Genomic DNA, 21,638 nt, shown 5'->3' on the forward strand with positions numbered 1-21,638 from the left:
GTATCTGAGTCCATGTTTTCAATTCTTTTAGATATATACCTAGAAGTGGATTGCTGGGTAATGCAATAATTCTATGTTTAACTTTTTTTAAAGTATATTTTATTGATTATGTTGTTACAGTAGTCCCAATTATTTTTCCTTTGCTCCCCTCTACCTAGCACCCGCCTCCCCTCCAGCAATCCCACCCCCCTTAGTTCATGTCCATGGGTCGTGCATATAAGTTCTTTGGCTTCACCCTTTCCTATATTATTCTTAACTTCCCCTGTCTGTTTTGTACCAACCAATTATGCTCTTTGACCCTTGCACCATTTCCCCATTTCTCCCCCTTCCCCTTCCCAGCTGATAACCTTCCAAATGATCCCCATACCTATGATTCTGTTACTATTCTGGTTTGCTTAGTTGGATTTTGTTTTTATTTTTTAGATTCAGTTGTTGATAGTTGTGAGTTTGTTGTCATTTTAATGTTCATAATTTTGATCTTCTTTTTCTTAAGTAAGTCCCTTTGACATTTCATATAACAACTTGGTGATGATGAACTTCTTCAGCTTTACCTTGACTGAGAAGGACTTTATCTGCCTATTATTCTAAATGATAGCTTTGCTGGATAGAGTAATCTTGGTTGTAGGTCCTTGCTTTTCATCACCTTGAATACTTCTTGCCAGCCCCTTCTTGCCTGCAAAGTTTCTTTTGAGAAATCAACTGATAGTTTTATAGGCACCCCGTTGTAGGTAATGCTCTGCTTTTCTCTTGCTGCTTTTAAGATTCTTTCTTATCTTGAACATTTGGCATTTTAATTATGATGTGTCTTGGTGTGGTCCTTTTTGGGTCTAACTTGTTTGGGACTCTCTGTGCTTCCTGGACTTGTATGTCTATTTCCTTCACCAAATTTGGGAAGTTTTTCTTCATTATTTTCTTACATAAGTTTTCAATTTCTTGCTCTTCCTATTCTCCTTCTGGCACCCCTATGGTTTGGATGTTGGTGTGTTTAAAGTTGTCCCAGAGGTTCCTAAGCCTCTCCTCATTTTTTTCAATTCTTGTTTCCTCATTCTGTACTGGTTGACTGTTTTTTTCTTCCGTATGTTCCAAATCATTGATTTGAACCCTGGTTTCCTTTCTTCATCATTTGTTTTGTGTGGATTTTCCTATGTTTCATTTAGCATAGCCTTCACTTCTTCCCTTATATGTCTGCCATACTCAAGCATATCTGTCAAGCCTCTGAGCATCTTTATCACCAGTGTTTTAAACTCTACGTCTGTTACGTTGGCTATCTCCTTGTCTGTAAGGTTGGCTATCTCCTTATGGCTTAGTCCTTCCACTGGAACCTTGATCCATTCCCCGTTTCGGGCCATACTTCCCTGTCTCATCTTGACAGGCTCCTGTGTTTGTTTGCCTCTGTATATATTTAAGTTTTTGAGGAACTGTCAAACTGTTTCCCACAGTGTCTGCACCATCTTAATTTCATTCAGCAACACAAGGGTTCTAATTTCTTGTGTTATTTTACATTCCTTTGGATCATAGCCATCCTAGTGGATATGAAATGGTATCTTGTTGTGGCTTTGATTTTCATTTCCCTAATGACCAATGATGTCGAGCATCTTTTCTTGTGCTTCTTGGTCATTTGTGTATCTTCTTCAGGAAAATATCTTACTCAGTCCTTTGCCCATTTTTAAATTCTGATTTTTGGCTTTGGTTGTTGAGATGTAGGAATTCTTTATATAACCTGAATATTAAACCCTTATCATATGATTTGCAAATATTTTCTTTCATTCTTTGGGTTGTCTTTCACTCTCTTGATAGTGTTCTTTGATGAACAAAAGTTTTCAATTTTATGGAGTCCAACTTATCTTTTTTATTTTGGTTGTCTATGCTGTTGGTGTCATATTTAAGAAATTACTGCCAAATCCAAGGTCATGTATGTTTTCTCCTTATTTTATTCTAAGAGTTTTACAGTTTTAGCTCTTAAAGTTAGGTCTTTGATCTGTTTTGAGTTCATTTTGGGGTATGGTGTTCAAAAGGGTTCAATCTCACTCTTTTGCATCTGGGTATCCAGTTTTTCCTGCACCATTTATTGAAGCAGCTATTGAATTCTCATTTAATGGCCTTCATGCCCTTGTTGAAAACCAACTGGCCATACATATGAGGGACATTTCTGGGGTCTATTTGTCTATTTTTAGGCTAGTACCACTGTTTTGATACTGTAAGTTTGTAGTAAGTTTCAAACAGAGAATTGTCCACCCTCCTATTTCTTCTTTTTCAAGATTGTCTTGGCTATTTTGTATTTCTTGAAATTCCATATGAATTTTAGAATAGATTCTTCTATTTTTGCAAAAAATATGTTGGGGATTTGGTAAGGAGTACATTGCATCTGTAGACTGAATTGAATAGTGTTGTCATCTAAATGTCAAGTAGCTGAATCCCATAAATGGGAACTATTTCCACTTACTTAGGTCTTTTTAAATTTCATTCAGCAATATTTTGTAGTTTCAGAGTACAATGGTTAAAATTATTTCTAAGTATTTTATTATTCTTGATGCTATTGTAAATGGAATTGTTTTCTAAATTCTCTTCTCAAATTCTTCATTGCTAGTGTACACAAATACATCTGTTTTTTATTTTGTATCTTGAAACTTTGGCAAATTTGTTTATTAGGTCTAACACTTTTGGGGGGATGTGTGTGTGATCTTCAGGGTTTTCCACATATAAGATGATGTCATCTGTGAAGACCTAATTTTACTTCTTTCCAATTTGGATGCCTCTTATTTATTTTCTTGCCTAATTGCTCTGTATAAAACTTCCACTATTATGTTGGAAAGCAGTGGTCATAGGCACCCTTGTCTTGTTCCTGATCTTAGGGGAGCGGTTCTCAACCTGTGGGTCATGACCCCTTTGGGGGTCGAACTACTCTTTCACAGGGGTCGTCTAAGACCATCGGAAAACACATATATAATTACATACTGTTTTTGTGATTAATCACTATGCTTTAATTATGTTCAATTTGTAACAATGAAAATACATACTGCATATCAGGTATTTATATTACGATTCATAACAGTAGCAAAATTATAGTTATGAAGTAGCAATGAAAATAATTTTATGGCTAGGGGTCACCACAACATGAGGAACAGTATTAAAGGGTCGTTGCATTAGGAAGGTTGAGAACCACTGTCTTAGGGGGAAAGCTTTCCAGTGTTTCATCATTGAGTATACGTCCTTCTCTTGGTTTCTCATATATAGCCTTCATTATGTTGAGTAAGTGCCTTCTATCCCTAGTGTATTGTGTGCTTTCAATATAAAAGGGTATTGAATTTTGTCACTTTTTCATCATCAATAAGTCTTATTAATACCAGATTTACAGATTATCTTGTATAATAGTATAAACGCACAGTATTTGCGGGAGAGGCATGGGGCGAGCATGCTGCTGTCCTGAGTGTGACCTTTCTCCTGAGCTTCTGTCCCCTTCTGCTATTCACTGCTGTCCAAACAGGCCAAGATCAGTCCCTTTCTGCCTGTTAGGGCATATGCAGTACCACCCAAGAAAAATCTCCCTGCAGCAGGTTCTCTAACACAGGCATTCTATATGCCCTGAGTGACAGGAAGCCATTCACTGTCTCATCCAGCTGATTTACTGAATTAATGCTGTACTTAGGATTTCCTTAGGAAGACCTGGATTCAGATCCTTGAGCAGTGGTAAGAGTAACCGGAGCCACTTGGAATGGCGATGCCCACAACAAAATTGTGCACTTATATGTGATTTGTGGGGCTGAAGCAGCCTGCAGTTCTAACTCAGAGTCTGTGAAAACCAAGCCCCAAACCAACCTTGCTAGCTCTTGCTCAGTGGGAAACTAACATCAAGCTCAAACTTTGGGCATCTGGCCCAAACATGTTTAGAAAAAATAATTCTCTAAAGAGGATTGAAATATAGGAGGTCCAAGTAAAAAGCAAATGAATGAAGTTTTAAGAAATGTACAGCCTGAGCACATGATATTGGCCCATTTGTTAACCACAAATTTTAGAACAATTGCTAAGATCATAATTTTAGATAAAAATAATCCATAATATTACATTAATACTCATAATAGTTTATAAACTATTAGAAGGTAACTGATATTGTTAGCAATATTTCACTAAGGCTACTTATATCCAGTTTAATGACACCTAGTTTTGGCTGTAGTCTAGCCTTTATATCCCTCTTTTTTCTTTCTTTCTTTTTTTCTAACAACTTAGGAAATTCCAATTAGAGATCATTAAAAATAGAAGCAAATGCTTGTTGGTTCTTTCAGTTATGTCTACATATTTGGATCCAACAATGAGTCATTATGGAGGGATTTCTCATAAAGGGCTACTTTAAGTTCTGTTGGACCTAAGTCAATAAGTTTATCACACTCAAAGGTGAAAGTTAGTTTAACCATGGGAGATAGTGGTAAGTAGAATCCTAATTCATTGTTTGGTTGCTCTTGCTCTAAAATGTGTATCTTCATTTTATGTTGAAGTCTTTTTTGGGGGGGATTTGAAATATCCTCTAAAATATATAAGCAACTTCTTTCACTGATGAATGAAGAAAATTACCAAGTTTTTGGAAAAGAAACCAAACTCTTTATGAGTAAAGCCATGTGAATCACAGTGTATTCTTGCTTAAGAAATCTTAATATATTCTCAAAATTAAAAACTATGATAGTTTTAGCTTAAAAAAAAAACAGGTTCTGGATACTCAAGAATATACTGCTGAGATATATAATCTGAACAAGGCCCTTGCACTTTTCCCTTTATTATCAGTGTCAAAAAAGTGTTCATTTTGTGCTTTGTTACGAAAACTTACGCTCAGACCTTTTCCCTTAGGATGGAGGACCTTAAACTTTAGTGTGTAGCAGAATCAGCTCTAGGATTTATTAAAACACAAATTGCTGGGCCCCACTCTCATACTTCTGATTCAGCAGCTGTGGGTTGGGGCCCGAGTAACTGCATTTCTAACAAACTCCTGGATGACACTTACTCTAAGACCTCTGATTTGCACAACCAGTATATGTGCCTGAGAAGAAACACCTTAGATTTCCTTTCCATTATTTTAAACAGTCTACTAAAAAACGGTCTACTTGCAGCAGCTTAAGATATTAGGAATTTTCATTATTTCCTTCAATACCCTATCAAGATTTGAGGGACATATTATTAAATACCAGCTATTCACTCTAGTAAAGCAGTGTGTGGACTGATATTCAGGTGCAAGCCTTTTCACTTGAATAGCCATGATATTCCTTGTTGGAATTAGAATAATAATTTTAAAAAACCAGCTTTCTTAAGGTATAATTCACATATCATATAACTTGCACATTTAAAGTGTACAATGCAATGATTTTTTTTGGATATATTCATAGATACTTTAGAACATTTTCAACACTTCAAAAAGAAAAAAGAAAAAAAAAAGAAAAAACCACATACCCTTTGGCTATAACCCTCTTACTTTCCAGAACAACTCACAGCCCCCACCCAGTCCTAAACAACCAAAGTCTATTCCCTGTCTCTATAAATTTCCCTATTCTGAACATTCATAGGAGTGGAATCATATAATATGTGGTCTTTTGTGACCAGCTTACTTCACTTAGCACAATGTTTTAAAGATTACTTGGTATTGCAACATGCGTCAGAACTTTGCTCCTTTTATGGCTGAATAACATTCCATTGTATGCATATACCACATTTTGCTTACCCAGTCATCCCTTGATGGATATTTGAGTTGTTTCCACCTTTTGGCCATTATAAATAATGTTTCTCCATTTATGCATAATTTTTTTGTATAAACAAATCTCCTCACTTCTCTTAGGTATAAAACTAGGAGTAAAATTGCTGGATCATATGGTAACTATGTCTAATCATTTGAGAAACAGCAGACTGTTTTCAAACCAGTTGCACTGTCTTACATTCCCATCGGCAGTCTATAAGGTTCAGAGTTTCCCATAGCCTCATCTGGCTTTTTGATTCTAGCCATTGCAGTTGGTATATAGTGGTTTTGATTTATATTAGACTGATGACTAAAGATGTGGAACACCTTTTCATGTGCTTACTGGTCATTTGTATACGCATACCTTCCTTTGAGAAATATATGCTCAGGTCGTTTGCCCATTTTTTTCTTTTTTCTTTTTCCTTTTTACATGGGGGCAATCAGCCATTTTGTTACCGAATTATAAGAGTTCTTTATATCTTCTAGAATAAGTCTCTGATCAGATATATGATTTACAAAGATTTTCTCCAAATCTTCTATACTAGCATTGGAGTTTTTTGAATTATGTTTACACTGATGCTGAACTAGCTTGAACTATGTTATACTGATTTATACTATTCATTATCCTATTTTCAACTTTATGCTTCAATTAACCACATTTGAGCCCTAATAAATTATGGGAAATTAAGAATATAACTAATTTAAGCAAGGAAAAATGAATGTAAATTTAACAATAACATGTGAGTGATGTGGAAATTCAAAAGCAACAGTCAACCCACCCGATTAAATTAATGTTTGTCAAGTCAAAACAACCAATAATATGTGAACAGTCTAATTGTAACGACAAATGAAATAAAATTTGGAGGGATATAATAATTTATTTTTACATGTCAAAATGTAAAATATATATGAACAAAATTTATTACATTGCCCTTTCATACCTAGCTGTCCTGGTAAGTAGCTGAGTGCTCCAGTAATCCAGGAATAACACTAAGGAACACTGCCCTAGAGACCTGAAACATGCTTGCCATGCAGCAAGAAAGAACCCGAAGAGTGGCTATTATTATTATCTTCATTCTCACCTATTCTACCTGCCATATAGCTTGTACTAGGAGAATGTAAGAACCCTTTCCTGTGCTCCATGTCAAGTGTGCTCCATGCTGACACAGCATGTCCAACTCACCCTGGCTAGGTGCTCCCAGGACTTCATTCACCCGATCACTTCATAGACTTCTCAATGGTTAAAAAACCCTTTAAAAATATTTATGCACACAACATAGGAGATCCTAAATATATAAAGCAAATATTAACAGACCTAAAGAGAGAAACAGACAGCAATAAAATAAAAGCAGGGGACATTAATACCCCATTTTCATCAATGGATAAGACAACCAAATATAAAATCAATAAGGAAATATTGGACTTAAACATTTTAGACAAGATGAACTTAACAGACATATACATGAAGAAGCAACAGAATATACATTCTTCTCAAGTGCACATGGAACATTCTCCAGGACAGATCATATATGTTAGGCCCAGAATAGGTCTTAATACATTTAAGAAGACTGAAATCATATCAAGCATCTTTTCCCACCCAATGGTATAAAACTATAAAACAAGAAAAAATGAAAAAAATTCACAAATATGTGAAGATTAAACAACATGTTAAACAACCAATGGGTCAGTGATGAAATAATAAAAAAAAATAACCATAAACACCTAGAGACAAATGAAAATGGAAATATAACATACCAGAATTTACAGGATGCAGCAAAAGTAGTTCTAAGAGAAAAGTTCATAACGGTAACTGTATTCATCAAGAAATAAGAAAGACCTCAAATAAGCAACCTAACTACATCTCAAGGAAAGAGAAAAAGAAAACCAAACAAAACCCAAATTTAGAAGGAAAGAAGTAACGAAGATTAGAACAGAAATAAATGAAATAGACTAAAAAACAATAGAAAGATCAATGAAACTAACAGCTGCTTTTTTGAAAAGAAACAAAATTGACAAATCTTTAGCTAGACTCATCAAAATATAGAGAACTGAAATAAATAAAATCAGAAATGAAAAAGGAGATGTTATAATTAATAACAGACATACAGTAGTTCATAAGATACTGCTATGAATAATTATACATCAACAAATTAGATCATCTTAAAAAAACAGATAAATTCCTAAAAACATACAACCTATCATGATGACTGAATCAGGATTAAAATGAAAATTTGAATCCATTAATTACTAGAGTAAGGAGATTGAATCAGTAATAAAAAACTTCCCAACAAACTAAAGTCTGGGACCAGGTGGCTTCATGGGTGAATTCTACCAACATTTAAAGGAGAATTAATAAGAGGAGAGAACACGTCCAAACTCATTTTATAAGGCCAGCATTACCCTGATACCAAAACTAGACAAGGATCCTATAAGAAAATAAAATTAGAGGCCAATATCTCTGATGAACATAAATGTGAAAATCCTCAACAAAATATTAGCAAACCAAATTAAAAAATACTTCTAAAGGATCATATACCATGATCAAATGGGATTCATTTCAGAGATTTAAGGTACAACATCCACAAATCAATCAACAAAATAAAAATTAAAATCATACAATCATCTCTATAGATACAGAAAAAATATCAGACAAAATCCAACATTCATTTAAGACAGAATTCTCAACAAAACTTGATATACAGAGAATGCATCTCAACATAATAAAAGCTATATCTGACAAACCCACATCTAACACCATATTCAAAAGTGAGAAGCTGAAAGCTTTTTTTCTTAAATCAGGAACAAGACAAGGAAGACTATTCTTGTCATATTATTTAACATAGTATTGGAAGTCTTAGCCAGAGCAATTAGACAAGAAAAAGAAATAAAAGGTAGCCAAGTTGCAAAGAAAGAAGTAAAACTGTTACTATTTGCAGACGTGATATTATATATAGAAAACCCTAAGAGTTCACTAAGATATTGTCAAAATTAATCAATGAATTCAGTAAAGTTTCAGGACACGAAGTCAATATATAAAAATTTATGTTTGCATACACTAATAACAAGAGTAATTAATAAAGCAATTCCACTTGCATCAAAAATAAGATACCTAGAAATATATTTAACCAAGGAAGTGAAAGATCTGTATAAAAACCACTGATGAAAGACATTGAAGAAGATACAATAAATGGTAAAGATATCTTATGTTCATGGATTGGAAGAATTAATATTCTTAAAAATGTCCATACTACTCAAAGCAGTATACCAATTCAATTCAAGCCCTATCAAAATTCCTGTCACATTTTTCACAAAACAGAACAAACAATCCTAAAATTTGTATGTAACCACAAAAGACCCCCAATAGCCAAAGCAGTCTTGGAGAAAGAAAAACAAAGCTGGAGGCCACATGCTTCCTGATATCAAAGTATATTACAAAGCTATAGTTATCAAAACAGTATGGTAAATGTATAAAAACAGACACAGATCAAGAACAAAATAAAAAGCCCAGAAATAAACCCACATACATATACTCAATTAATTCATGACAAAGGAGCCAAGAATATATAATGGGAAAAGGACAGTCTCCTGAATAAATAGTGCTGGGAAAAATGGACAGCCACATGCAAAAGAATGAACTTGATGACTATATTACATCATACACAAAAATAACTGAAAATGAATTAAAGACTTGAACATAAGACCTGAAACCATAAAAATCCTAGGAGAATACATAGGTGATAAGCTCCTCGACATCAGTCTTTTTGATGATTTTTTGGATGTGATACCAAAATCAAAGGCAAAAATAAACAAGTGGGACTACATCAAACTAAAAAGCTTCTGCATAGCAAAGGAAACCATCAACAAAATGAAAAGACCTACTGAAAGGACAAAACTACCTGCAAATCATATATGTGTTAAAGAATTAATATCCAAAATATATAAAGAACCCACAGAACTCAATAGCAAAAAAAAAAAAAAGAAACCAATCTGATTAAAAATGGTCAGAGGGAAACATCTGGTCAAGATAAAGGTGTAGGTAAACACACTTCGCCTCTTCACACAACTACAGAAAAATTACAACTAGACTACAAAACAAATACCACCCATAACTATCAGAAAATAAAGATGTATGGAAGTCCAACAACTAAGAATTTAAAGAAGCCACATTCATCCAGATGGGTAGGAGGGCCAGAGTCGGAGAGAGACAGAGAGAGGCGGAGAGGCATGGAGCTGTGGACCTGGCGCAGAGAGGCAGCAGAGGGCGAATGGGCAGTCCTACATTCATGTGCGGTGGATAAAAATAGGGAGGGATACCTTGGGAGTGAGGGATCCCAGCCCCAAACCAGACCAACAGCCCAGGGTTCTAGAGCCAGGAAGATAAGTCCCCATGACTTCTAACTGTAAAAACCAGTAGGGTTTGGGGTGGTGGAAGAAACTCCCCGGTTATCAGGAGTCTCCTTTTAAAGGGCCTGAATGAACCTAGGGCTTACACAGACCCACCCCATCTGGGATTCAGCTCCAGGGCAATAGCTGGAAGGGCACAACTGGCGTACGGGGTGAAAGGGAAGAGACTGGAAACAGGGCAAGTGCCCTCCCCAGCAAACCTCCAGAAGCCAGGCAGGGGCACTGAACTCTGAGCCCTACCCCCCACCCCGAGTCAAAAAGTGGTAAAGAGTGTTACCCCGCCCTGGCGATCATCAAAGTATCTGCCCCACACAATTTACAGGTCTGCTCTTCTACAATAGGCATGTTACTAAGACAGGGAGTCAAAGCAGCTCTACATAACACACAGAAACAAACACAGGGAGGTTGCCAAATTGAAGAGGCAAAGAAATATGAGCCGACTGAAAGAACAGAACAAAACTCCAGAAATAGAATTAAATGAAATGGCAATAAGCAATCTATCAGGTGCACAGTTCAAAATGTTTGTTATCAGGATGCTCAAAGAACTCAATGAGTACATTAACAGCATAAGAAAGACCCAGGCAGAAATGAAAGTTACATTAAGTGAAATAAAGAAGGGTGGAAACTGAGAATCAAATCAACGATTTGGAACATAAGGGGAAAAAATGCATTCAATCAGAACAGCAAATAGAAAAAAGAATTTAAAAAATGAGGATAGACTAAGAAGCCTCTGGGACACCTCCAAAGGTATCAACATTGAATCACAGGAATGCCAGAAAGAGAAGAGAAAGAGAAAGAAATTGAAAATTTATTTGGAAAAATAATGACAGAAAACTTCCCTAACTTGGTGAAGGAAATAGACACACAAGTCCAGGAAGCACAGAGTCCCAAACAAGCTAGACCCAAAGAAGACCACACCAAGACACATCATAATTAAAATGCTAAAGGTTAAAGATAAAGAGAGAGTCTTAAAAGCAGCAAGAGAAAATCAGAGAGTTACCTACAAAGGAGTGCCTATAAGACTGTCAGATGATTTCTCAAAAGAAACTTTGCAGGCAAGAAGGGACTGGCAAAAAGTATTCAATGTGATGAAAAGCAAGGAACTACAACCTAGATTACTCTACCCAGCAAAGCTATCATTTAGAATGTAAGGGCAGATAAAGCCTTTCTCAGTCAAGGTAAAACTAAAGAAGTTCATCATCACAAAGCCATTATTACACGAAGTGCTAAAGGGAGTTATATAAGAAAAAGAAGATCAAAACGGTGGACATTAAAATGACAACAAATTGACAACTATCAACAACTGAATCCAAAACAAACAATCAAACAAACCAACCAAGCAAACCACAGAACAGGAACAGAATCATAAATACGGAGATAACTTGGAGGGTTATCAGCTGGGAGGGAGAAAGGGGAGAATGGGAGAAAGAAAAGGTGCAGGGATCAAGAAGCATAAATGGTAGGTGCAAAATAGAGAGGGAGATTGTTAGGAATAGTATAGGAAATGTGTAGCCATAGAACTTACATGTGTGATACATGGATATGAACTAAGGAGGGGGATGACTGCAGAGAATGGGAGTACCGTGTGGAGGAAGGCAAAGGGGGAAATTGGGACCGCTGTAATAACATTACAAATTAAATACATTTAAAAAAAATAGTCAGAGGATCTAAATCCACACTTTTCCAAAGAATGTGTACAGACGACCAACAGGTACATGAAAAGGTGCTCAACATCACTAACTATCAGGGAAATGCAAATGAAAACCACAATGAGATATCACCTTACATCTGTTAGAATGGGTATTATCAAAATAACAAGAGAAATGTGGAGAAAGGGGAAGTCTTATGCACTGTTGGGAGGAATGTAAACTAGTGCAACCACTATGGAAAACAGTATGTAGGTTCCTCAAAAAATTAAAAAGTAGAACTACCATATGATCCAGCAATTTCACTCATGGATATTTATCTGAAAGTAATGAAAGCTCCAACTAGTCAATATATGTTCACCACCATGTTGATCGCACCGTTATTTATAATAGCCCAGACATGGAAGCAAAGCAACCTAAGTATCCATTAATGGAAAATAGATAAAGAAAATGCCATATATAAAGGAATATTATTCAGCCATAAAAAAGAAAATTTTGTTATTTTCGACAACATGGATGAACCTGGAGGGCATTCTGCTAAGTAATATAAGTCAGACATAGACAAATACTATTATGATCTCACTTAGATGAGGAATCTAAAAAAAGAATCAAGTTCATAGATACAGAGAACAGACTGGTGGTTGGCAGAGGCAGGGGATGGGAAAGGATGAAATGAATGTGGGTGGTGAAAATGCATAATTTCCTGTTATAAAATAAGGAAGTCACAGAGATGTGATGTATACCATGGTGACTATACTTAATAATATTGTATTGTATATTTGAAAGTTACTTAAAAGTTCTTCTCACAAAAAAAAATTATGTATAAGTTGACAAATATTAATTAGACTTTCTTTGTGGTGAATATTTCACAATATTGCATCATTAGGTTGTACACTTAAAACTAATACAGTAGTCCCTTCTCTATATCGTGGTTCTCTTATTGCGGCCTCACTGTATCACAGGGTTTCTAAATGTATTATATTTAATTATTTATCGCGGATTTTTTGCTATATCGTGGGATTTTGCAGTACTGTATATGTATGTTGTTAAAATTACACAGGTTTAAGAGTGTAGAATAAATGTAAGGTTCCTACTTCGCAGGGCAGGGGGTGGGGGGTCTAGAATGTAATACCCGCAATAAGTGAGGGAATACTATGATATTATATGTCAACTATATCTCAAAAAAACAAGAACCCTTTTTCTGAGCAGAAAACAACTACCAACAGAAAGGCATCTATGCTTTTCTCTGCTACCCATCCACTTAACGCCCTAATCATTAACAGTTAACTCAGTTACTTCTCCACCACCTTAAAGTTACTTCTGAGTATTAGATCTTTTATGACTTTTTTTTTCCTGTGGAATTCTGCTGCTTAAAAATACTGCATTTTTGTTTTTTTTGGTATCTCACATATAAGTTTATATACAGCTATATCAGAGAAAACTCTCCTAAAAGAACTATTGACCAGTAAGTTCTTGCTAGCCTCAGGTGAGGCAGGATAGTGAGAAGCTAGGAAAATTCCTTGGCAAATGGAATAGGGAAACTGAGATAAGAAAACTGAATAAAATGGCTAAGCAATTTACAGCCAGATACAGAAGGTCACCACCTCCCTAGAGATAACATCTAGGTTTCAGTTATATTTCAGCTCCAGGCCCATAAAATCAGCAAAAGCAGGTGGGTAAAGCCAGGACCAGATGAAACGACTAAGAACCACTGCCCTGGCACTGACCAATCAGTGGAGACCATGACCCTGAAAGGACACATCTGGAAAACTGAAGAATATTCTATTGAAACGCTCCCCTGAGACCTTCCCTAAAATTCCCACCTGCAAGAAAGAAATAAAAGCCTCGAGACAAAGGACTCAGAGCTCCTGCTCTCCCTCTGGGAAACAGCCTGCGCCATTCCCTTTCCCCTCATCTTCCCCCACAGGCATGCATCTCCTGAATTCTAAGAGTCCCCATGAGATACGCAACCAGGGGAGCAATGGGCAGGCTAACCCACTGAACCTGTCTCCAAGGCCCCTTTTTCTCTGACTTCCCAGTGAAGAATCTGCTATTCTTCTTCTATGCTAAGCCCTTCCTTGTTTTACTGTCCCCAGTGTCAATAAACATACCCCCCTAGTCACCCGGACTCATGTTGTGAAACCTTTCCTGCACGGAGTCAAGAACCCACACACTACCAGCAGGCCCTAGGCAGACCCACTCAGGGCCAGGCCCCCTGTTCGGTAACACAATGAGTAGTTTATATATATTAAAAACAATTTTTTTTAAATCCTCATGTGAGGATTTTTTAAACATTGATTTAAGAGAGAGGGAAGTGGGGGGAAGGGAGAAGGGAGAGAGAGAGAGAGGGAGAGAGAGATTGAAACATAGATGTGGGAGAGAAACATCGATTGGTTGCCTCTCCTATGCACCCCGACCAGGACCGAACCCAGGCATTTCTATCTTGTGATGACTTATTCCTGTTTTAAAGAAAACATCAACAGAAGCCAGAATCCTGTTTACCACGGTTAACTCTGGAAACCGAATGGGTGTGACGATGATGAGATTTTAAACAGGAACGGAAAAAAGTGGAGTGCCTAAAGCAGTAAGATAAAGACAAAGCTTAGGACAAAAACACCTGACACATTCCATGAAGCAAACCACAAAGCCATCTATGTCTTCTGGCAACACAGAAAGCTGCCAGAGCCAATAAGCACACCTTCCCTGGGCTGTGGCAGTGTTGTTTTTAAGTCTCAAATCAGAACCCTTTAAGATAAGCCTAGAACGTCCCTCTGGCATATGCTGTCTATGTTCCACTAGTGTATTGTTAGAATTACCAAAGAAGTGAGAATGATGTAACTGTCCCAGAAATCTGTCCTGATCTCCAACATCTGGATTGTGACAATTACTGAGCTACTGCTCCGATACAAGTTAGTCAGAGGTTGGACTGAAAAGGAGTAAACCTTGTACCTATTGATAGAGAATTCTACATAAATTAGTGCTGAGTGGATGAACAAATAAATGAATGAATAAATAGGTAAGGAAGTATCATAACTTCTTGACAATCAGAGGTTTCTAGATTACTCATGGTTTAAAAACTAGTGCATATGAGAAACTTGAATCCAATCACATGTTAGAAAGCATCTATTGTTTGGAACCAGGCTAAAAGCAAAACTAAATTGTGGCTATTGCCATGTGGTGATAATTGCTTTCTTCCTTATCCCTTTGTTGCCAATAGCCCCTCATTGGAGAGAAGAATCTAGGCCAGTGCTATATAGTCGATAAATGCTCAGTAAACACTTACTAAACCAAATTGTATCATAAATGTCTATGAAAATGCTATAGGCTGTTCTGTCAAAATAGAGGCTCATATAATGTATACTCCCTGGCTAGAGACAGAACAATGACCGATATAAAGGTTAGTCTATTCTGGGCTACTAAAGAATGACTCAAGAGTATGAATATGCTTTGGGCTTAATTTTATTTAATAAAAGCTTTATATAGTATGGATGTCTTAAGTTGCACTACTACAACAGAATCATTGAAGTGACAGATGTCACAGAACCGAAGTTAAGTTTAAATAAATTCAGGCGTAGGAACTATACTCTAAACCTGTTCATTAATCTGATTTTGATGGGAAGCTTAAGTTGTCTTATTTGAAATGATTTAAGGAGTAAAGGCAAATTCACAATTACAAGGAACAGTGTTTTTTTGTCACATATATTCAGTAAATACCAAACCATTATGATCTATGCACAGTCTGTCCAAAAGAAGTCTTTAAACTTAGGAAAGCTTTTCTTAAGAACTTTCTACTTATGACCTGAATAATAATTTTCATAAAGGCACCCTAAAAACAAAGAGACCTTATCTCTTGCAGTTAACTTCAATAAAATTTTCAATTATAAGGAGCCTTGGATTTTTCCTGTAACCCTCATATTCAATTTTGTGCTAAGTATTAAAGGAATTAAAGTCAATTTCTTTACCAATGAATTATGAGGAACACAAATTAAGATAAAAGAAAGAACTGGGAATATGCATGCAAATATTGTGTATTTATATTATTATACAGCATAATCTGCAAATCTAGCACTAATGAGACTCAAGATTTAAATGGCTGAAGAATATGTTTAGTAAATTATTGTCAATCAATGCCTCTATTCTAGGATAAATGTAATCTTGAATGGCAACACATCTATTATTACAAATTCCTAACTAAGTACAGTACTTCATTATTTCAAAATGTCACTGTCAATTTATAGAGTAACAGATAAACATCTTTCCACCATATACCCAATTACCCTTCCCTTAGAGTAAATGAAATGCTATTGAGAAAAATCAAACTTAACGTTTTCACAGCAATAAAAGAAACCTAATAAGCATTAAAACTGCAAAGTAGTTATAACACTAAATTTTCACATTTGTTTCACATGTTTCACATGTGGATATATCAGGTTTTATACCATTGTAATCAAGTATTATTTTTTTAAGTAATATTATTTCATGTAAGTTCTTCCAAGTATTCATTTATCTAATCATTTGACAAACATTTAATGAGTGCCTATTCCTAGGTATATTGTCAGTGGACAGAGTTACAAATGTAAATATGATACAACCCTTGCTCTTTTTAACAAACCCTGTCTTATGAAAGACAGGCAAGTAAATAAAGTAAAATACGATAGTACAAGGTTAATATTAAGATTGTCTACATGTTTCCATTTGCAATAGATAAAGGGTATTATTCTACTGAAAACATTCACTGGACTGGAAACTTTTCGTCATTGCTCAGAAATCAAACTCTCCCTTATCTGTTCTATAGAAATGTTTTTGTAATTTAATTAAAAACAAAATTAAAAAGGATAATTTTATAAATATCTGTAAACTTAGCATCTCAAATTAACAAATGTTAGTATGTCTCATTGTTTATCTTAAAGCTATTCTCCAAATCTAGAAATTTCTTGACTGATAAAGTACTAATGATTACTTGAGATTATTATAGGTCTAACCAGCTGTATGACCTTGGGTAAATTAACCTTTTTCTTTTTTTTTAAGATTTTATTTATTTATTTTTAGAGAGAGAGGAGGGAGAGAGAGAAAAACATTGATGTGTGAGAGAAACATCTATCAGTTGCCTCTTGCATGCCCCCAACCAGGAACATGAACCCAGGTATGTGCCCTGACTGGGAATCGAACTGGTGACCTTCAAGTTTGCAGGATGATGCTCAGCACACTGGGCAACACCAGTCAGGGCCAGTAAATTAACTTTCTTGATCCTCAGTTTCCTCATCTGAAAAGTGGAGATAATAGTACCAATCTGTGCTAGATTATCTTCCATTTGCCCCTTAGTATCCATATTCTACCTGGCTTTTGCCCAGGGAGATGAATTGCCTAGATCAATAGGAGGTACTAGCAGGAGATCAGAGTGTGGAAGGAAAGTGAAGCTATTCCCTGATTTCCTTCCTACCAGGTCATCAAGGGCTGGCTATATCTATCAGAAGCAGTCCTCTCCATACATCACGGTCCCCTAGGACTTGAAGCATAGGGAGGTAATGGCTCCCTTTAGCCCTAGACTCTGTATATCCTTTGCTGACTTCCACAAACCCTGCCCATATCTTGATACAATACCCTTATGAAACTCTTTGCAAATAACCCAGTTTGAAAGTGCCATCTGTTTCCTGCCAGACTGTCTGATTCATATACAATCTCATGGGGTTGTTTTGAAAAGCACATGAAATGATAAATGTAAAATGCTTAACACAGTGCCTAGTCCATTGTAAATATTGTGTTGACTACCATTGTCATTATCAGTTTTGCTGTTATTAATATTTTATTTGAGGTTCCATGTTCATGTCCTCTATACCGTCTGAATATGTTCAAGAGACTGAGAAATTCAGAATTTTGGAGCGCTTTTACTAACTGTCAACAGTGCTTTAAAAATATGTTCAAATGTAAAATGTGTTTATGGCTGATCAATTTCAATATTTAAAGAGAGGACCCTAAAAATGAGTGAAAAACCGATATAGTAGACAAGATTTCCTGGACTGTAGTTTCTTCAGTAAACATGCTTTGGAATTCATTTCCTGAAAATTGACCTGCTGCCACATCAAATCTAGCAAAGAACAAATGTCCATAAAATTCAACAAATTGTTGGGTCATGGGGTCATGGGGTCATGAAAAGAATGGACTGCAAGGTAAACTCAATGGCATAAAAGTCCTGTTTAATCTGGAAATGCATCTCTGTCATCCTTACTTATCAATCATGACATAGGCAAGCATTACCATTTGACAAATTCTCATCAAAATCCTAGCAAAGATCTACTTAATCTTTCACCTTACCTCATCCTTTATATCTTCCTGTTGTTGGGCTGTGAAGATCTCCATCGCAGCCATGAGTCTCATCATTAACTCATCCACTGTTGTGTTACCTAGCAACACATGGAGACAGCCAAACTTCACATTATTAGTTATTATAAAATGGGAAGTCATTCTAGAATTAATCATAAGAAATCACTACAATCTAAAAAAATTTACAAACTAGTATGCTATTACCTAATTAAAATTCTTTCATATTTTCATTGCAAAATTCCTTATGTTCAATAAGAAAAAGTAAAGCAGTATTCTGTCAGTTGAAATTTCAGAACATTTGGATTCCAGGGAACAGATTATTAAAAAGTATTTTTAGCAGCCTAAATAATAATGTCCAAGTTATGAGGGTCAAAAGTTCTCTCATATTATAAAAACATATCTACTTAATAATGATAGCAGCAACTACCATTTGTTTATATGCCAGCAATCAAGCTAAGCACATTTTACCATCTTATTAAATCCGTAAAACAATTTTCTGTTGTAATTTTGATTTTAAAGAGAAGAAAAATGAGGCTTAGAAAGCACAAGTAACCTGCTGACCAAGGTCAAGTTGGTTAAGTGGTAGGGCCAAGATTTGCTGTCGTCTTTACCACCTCAATACACTGTTTGCTTAGAATTACTTTCTACCTTTAAAAGTTCTTTGGTGAAACAAATAGTAATTTAAGTACTGAAAAAAACTATTTCTTTTTTTGTCCAAGTGATACTTCTCTGTTTCAGTTGCTTTCAAATGACTGTACTATGACTTTTAATGAAGAGGGTATTCAAAATGTTTAATATTTCTTAATGCTACCTTATTCGCTGTTTAAGTCCATAAAAAAACACATAGCACAAATATGCCATTTCCTGGATGCATTAAGCCCTGTTATTTGCTTTGGATGCTTCTATAAGAGAGAAATTCATGAGGAGGCATAGAGATACAGCAATTCTATTCTTTCAAATCTACAGCCAAAAGTCTTCCTCTGGGGCCTGAGAAGGGGGTTTCTTGTCCCATTAATGAAATGGCCACCAATGAAATAACAAGGATTCTTGCTGGTGTTTCTACCAGAGTTGGGCTTGAATAACATGATTTTTTGATGGTCCTTTACCCAATTTTTCTTATGACCATTGACAGCACAGGTTTAGGGAACACCTGTCGGTCCTTAGCAAAAGAAAACCACCTGGTCACATTGGCCCTCCTTTCTCAATAAATGACCTAGAGAACAAATATTATGTTGGTGTGATATCATGGTACTAAGAATGCAAAACTGGTTTTGTAGTCATAGTTATAACCCTAGCTTCACCATTATGATGTAGTATCTAGAAATTATCTAGCACACGACAGGGTTTAACAAATATTCACTTAATAAATGAATGAATAAATGAATGAGTGACTGACTGTAGCTCTCTAAGGATCAAATTTCTTATCATAAAATGAAGATTAGACTACCTCCGTAGGGTTCTTAGAAGGATTAGATATAATGTAAAGTGCCTGGTACACAGTACACACACAATCACTGGTAGTTATTGTTAACAGACATGATAAATGGCAAAAAGTTCAATATCACCTTTAATGTAGATTTTGTTCCTGGGCAAATCTTTAAGTTTCCATTTCTTTCTTTCTTATTTTTTAAATGCTGATTCCGAGGTCAAGGGCAGGCTGAGGAACCACTGTTATTTATTTATTTATTTATTTATTTATTTATTTATTACTTATTTACTTATTTATTTTCCTCATGTGAGGACATGCTTATTGATTTTAGAGAGAGGGGAAGACAGGGAGAAAGGGAGAGAAACATTGACGTGAGAGAGAAACATCGACTGGTTATCTCTTGTACACACCCCGACTGGGAATAAAGCTGGAACCCAGGCATGTGCCCTTACCGTGAATTGTACCACAACCTTTAGTTTGATGGGACAACGCTCCAACCAACTGAGTCACACTGGCCAGGGCTGGGTTTCCCTTCCTAATTTGTAAACTGTAGTGCCTAAGACTCAGAGTACAGGGCATGAATACCCTGACTACATACTGACTTTAAATTCTGAGGCTTAAGCCACTGCTTATAAACTATGCTTCAGCCCTAACTGTAAGGATTCACTGCCAAACTGGACTTATAGGTACTTCATACCTAAGCCCTTAATAATTCAAGGTCAGGGCAAATTTATTCTCTAGAGTCTTCTGGAGTGGTTTTAAACGTTTTGGTTTCAAAACCCTTTTATACTATTAAAAACTATTGAAATCTCTAAAGAATTGTATGTGGGTTATAGTTATCAAAATTTACTGTGTTAGAAATTAAAACTGAAATATTTAAACATACTTATCAGTTCTTTTAAAGATGACAACAATAAAGCCATTCCTTGATAATATACTTGTAAACATCAAGATTTTTATGAACAATGACTTTATGTACCAAAAGAAAAAGTTTAGTGAGAAGAGTGCCATTGTTTTAACATTTTTTGCAAAACTCTTTAACGTCTGCCTTAACAGAACACAACGGGATTCTTATATCTACTTCTACATTAAACTAATAATAATATATTGTCTTAATTGAAATTTATGAAGCAAATCTGATCTCACACAAATATGTACACAAAAAAGTGAGGTGTATCCATGAGCTACACATATATGCATATATGTTCTTTGGCTAATCTCTTCTAGTCCCCAAACCCCCTCCCTGCTGAGATGTCAGTACAGTGAAGGTCAGGGTGGGAGGAAATGGTGGACATCTGTAATAGTGTCAACAATAAAAAAAAGTGAGGAGTATTTTAATAGAAAATTGTAGATATTCTTGTTTAACATACCAAACTAACAGTGGACATTTCTTCAAGGTGAGCTACCTGAGGAATTTGAAGCCATATCAGTGAATTTTTTGTACTTTGTTTATTACAATCCATTGGTCTATCTTGCCCTTTGAATGGATCTTTTACCCATGCATGATTGTATAATATCATGCATTGATCATTTGGAGTTATGTGTTTCTTCTGAATGTCGACACACCTAATTATATACTAAAAAATCACATTTGTTAACAACACCACTGATGTCGTCAAAAAAGTAAGCTGTCAAGCTAATGGTGAAAAATAAAACTTTTTGCTTAAAAGCTCAAATTTTATCACTGGAAACAAATATTGTCAGTACTTTTTCTTGAAGTGGCAGACTCAGTTTGTTCATTCTGGAGAAAATGTCTGCCAAATATTCAGGCTATGTAGTATAGCTTGCCAGTTAGTCATTTTCAAGTAAAAATGATGTTCTGTGAAAATAAATAACTAGTTTGGCCGACGTAACCGCCACTGTACTTTGACGTGCAGCAGAGGTGCTTTATCCACACCTGCCATCATGTCACACAAATTATATGAAGGGTCAAAATGTAAAAAATGTAACAATTTTTTTTAACTGTACATATATGGAGGTGAAGAATATGACTACTAGTACAGCTATGTGTCGGCCTTGATTCATAATAAGGTGCCAGCACTTTTAAAAAACATAGATTTTGTGCAACCAGTACAAATGTCAACACAGTAAAAACAAGGTAAAAGAAAGTCTTATTACTATTATG

At 35.7% G+C, this 21,638-nt stretch overlaps 1 protein-coding gene across 1 annotated transcript in view; it reads right to left on the minus strand.

Moving 5' to 3' along the window:
* FAF1 (Fas associated factor 1) overlaps positions 1 to 21,638 on the minus strand; it is a 396,465-nt gene that overhangs the window by 74,983 nt on the left and 299,844 nt on the right. The window contains exon 15 of the mRNA XM_090269431.1: positions 18,076 to 18,164. Coding sequence (XP_090125557.1) covers positions 18,076 to 18,164 — 89 coding nt within the window. The remainder of the gene's footprint in view (positions 1 to 18,075; positions 18,165 to 21,638) is intronic.

This window comes from Furipterus horrens, unplaced genomic scaffold, assembly GCF_987537825.1.
Source record: "Furipterus horrens unplaced genomic scaffold, mFurHor1.1.pri manual_scaffold_3, whole genome shotgun sequence".
Classification (NCBI taxonomy): domain Eukaryota; kingdom Metazoa; phylum Chordata; class Mammalia; order Chiroptera; family Furipteridae; genus Furipterus; species Furipterus horrens.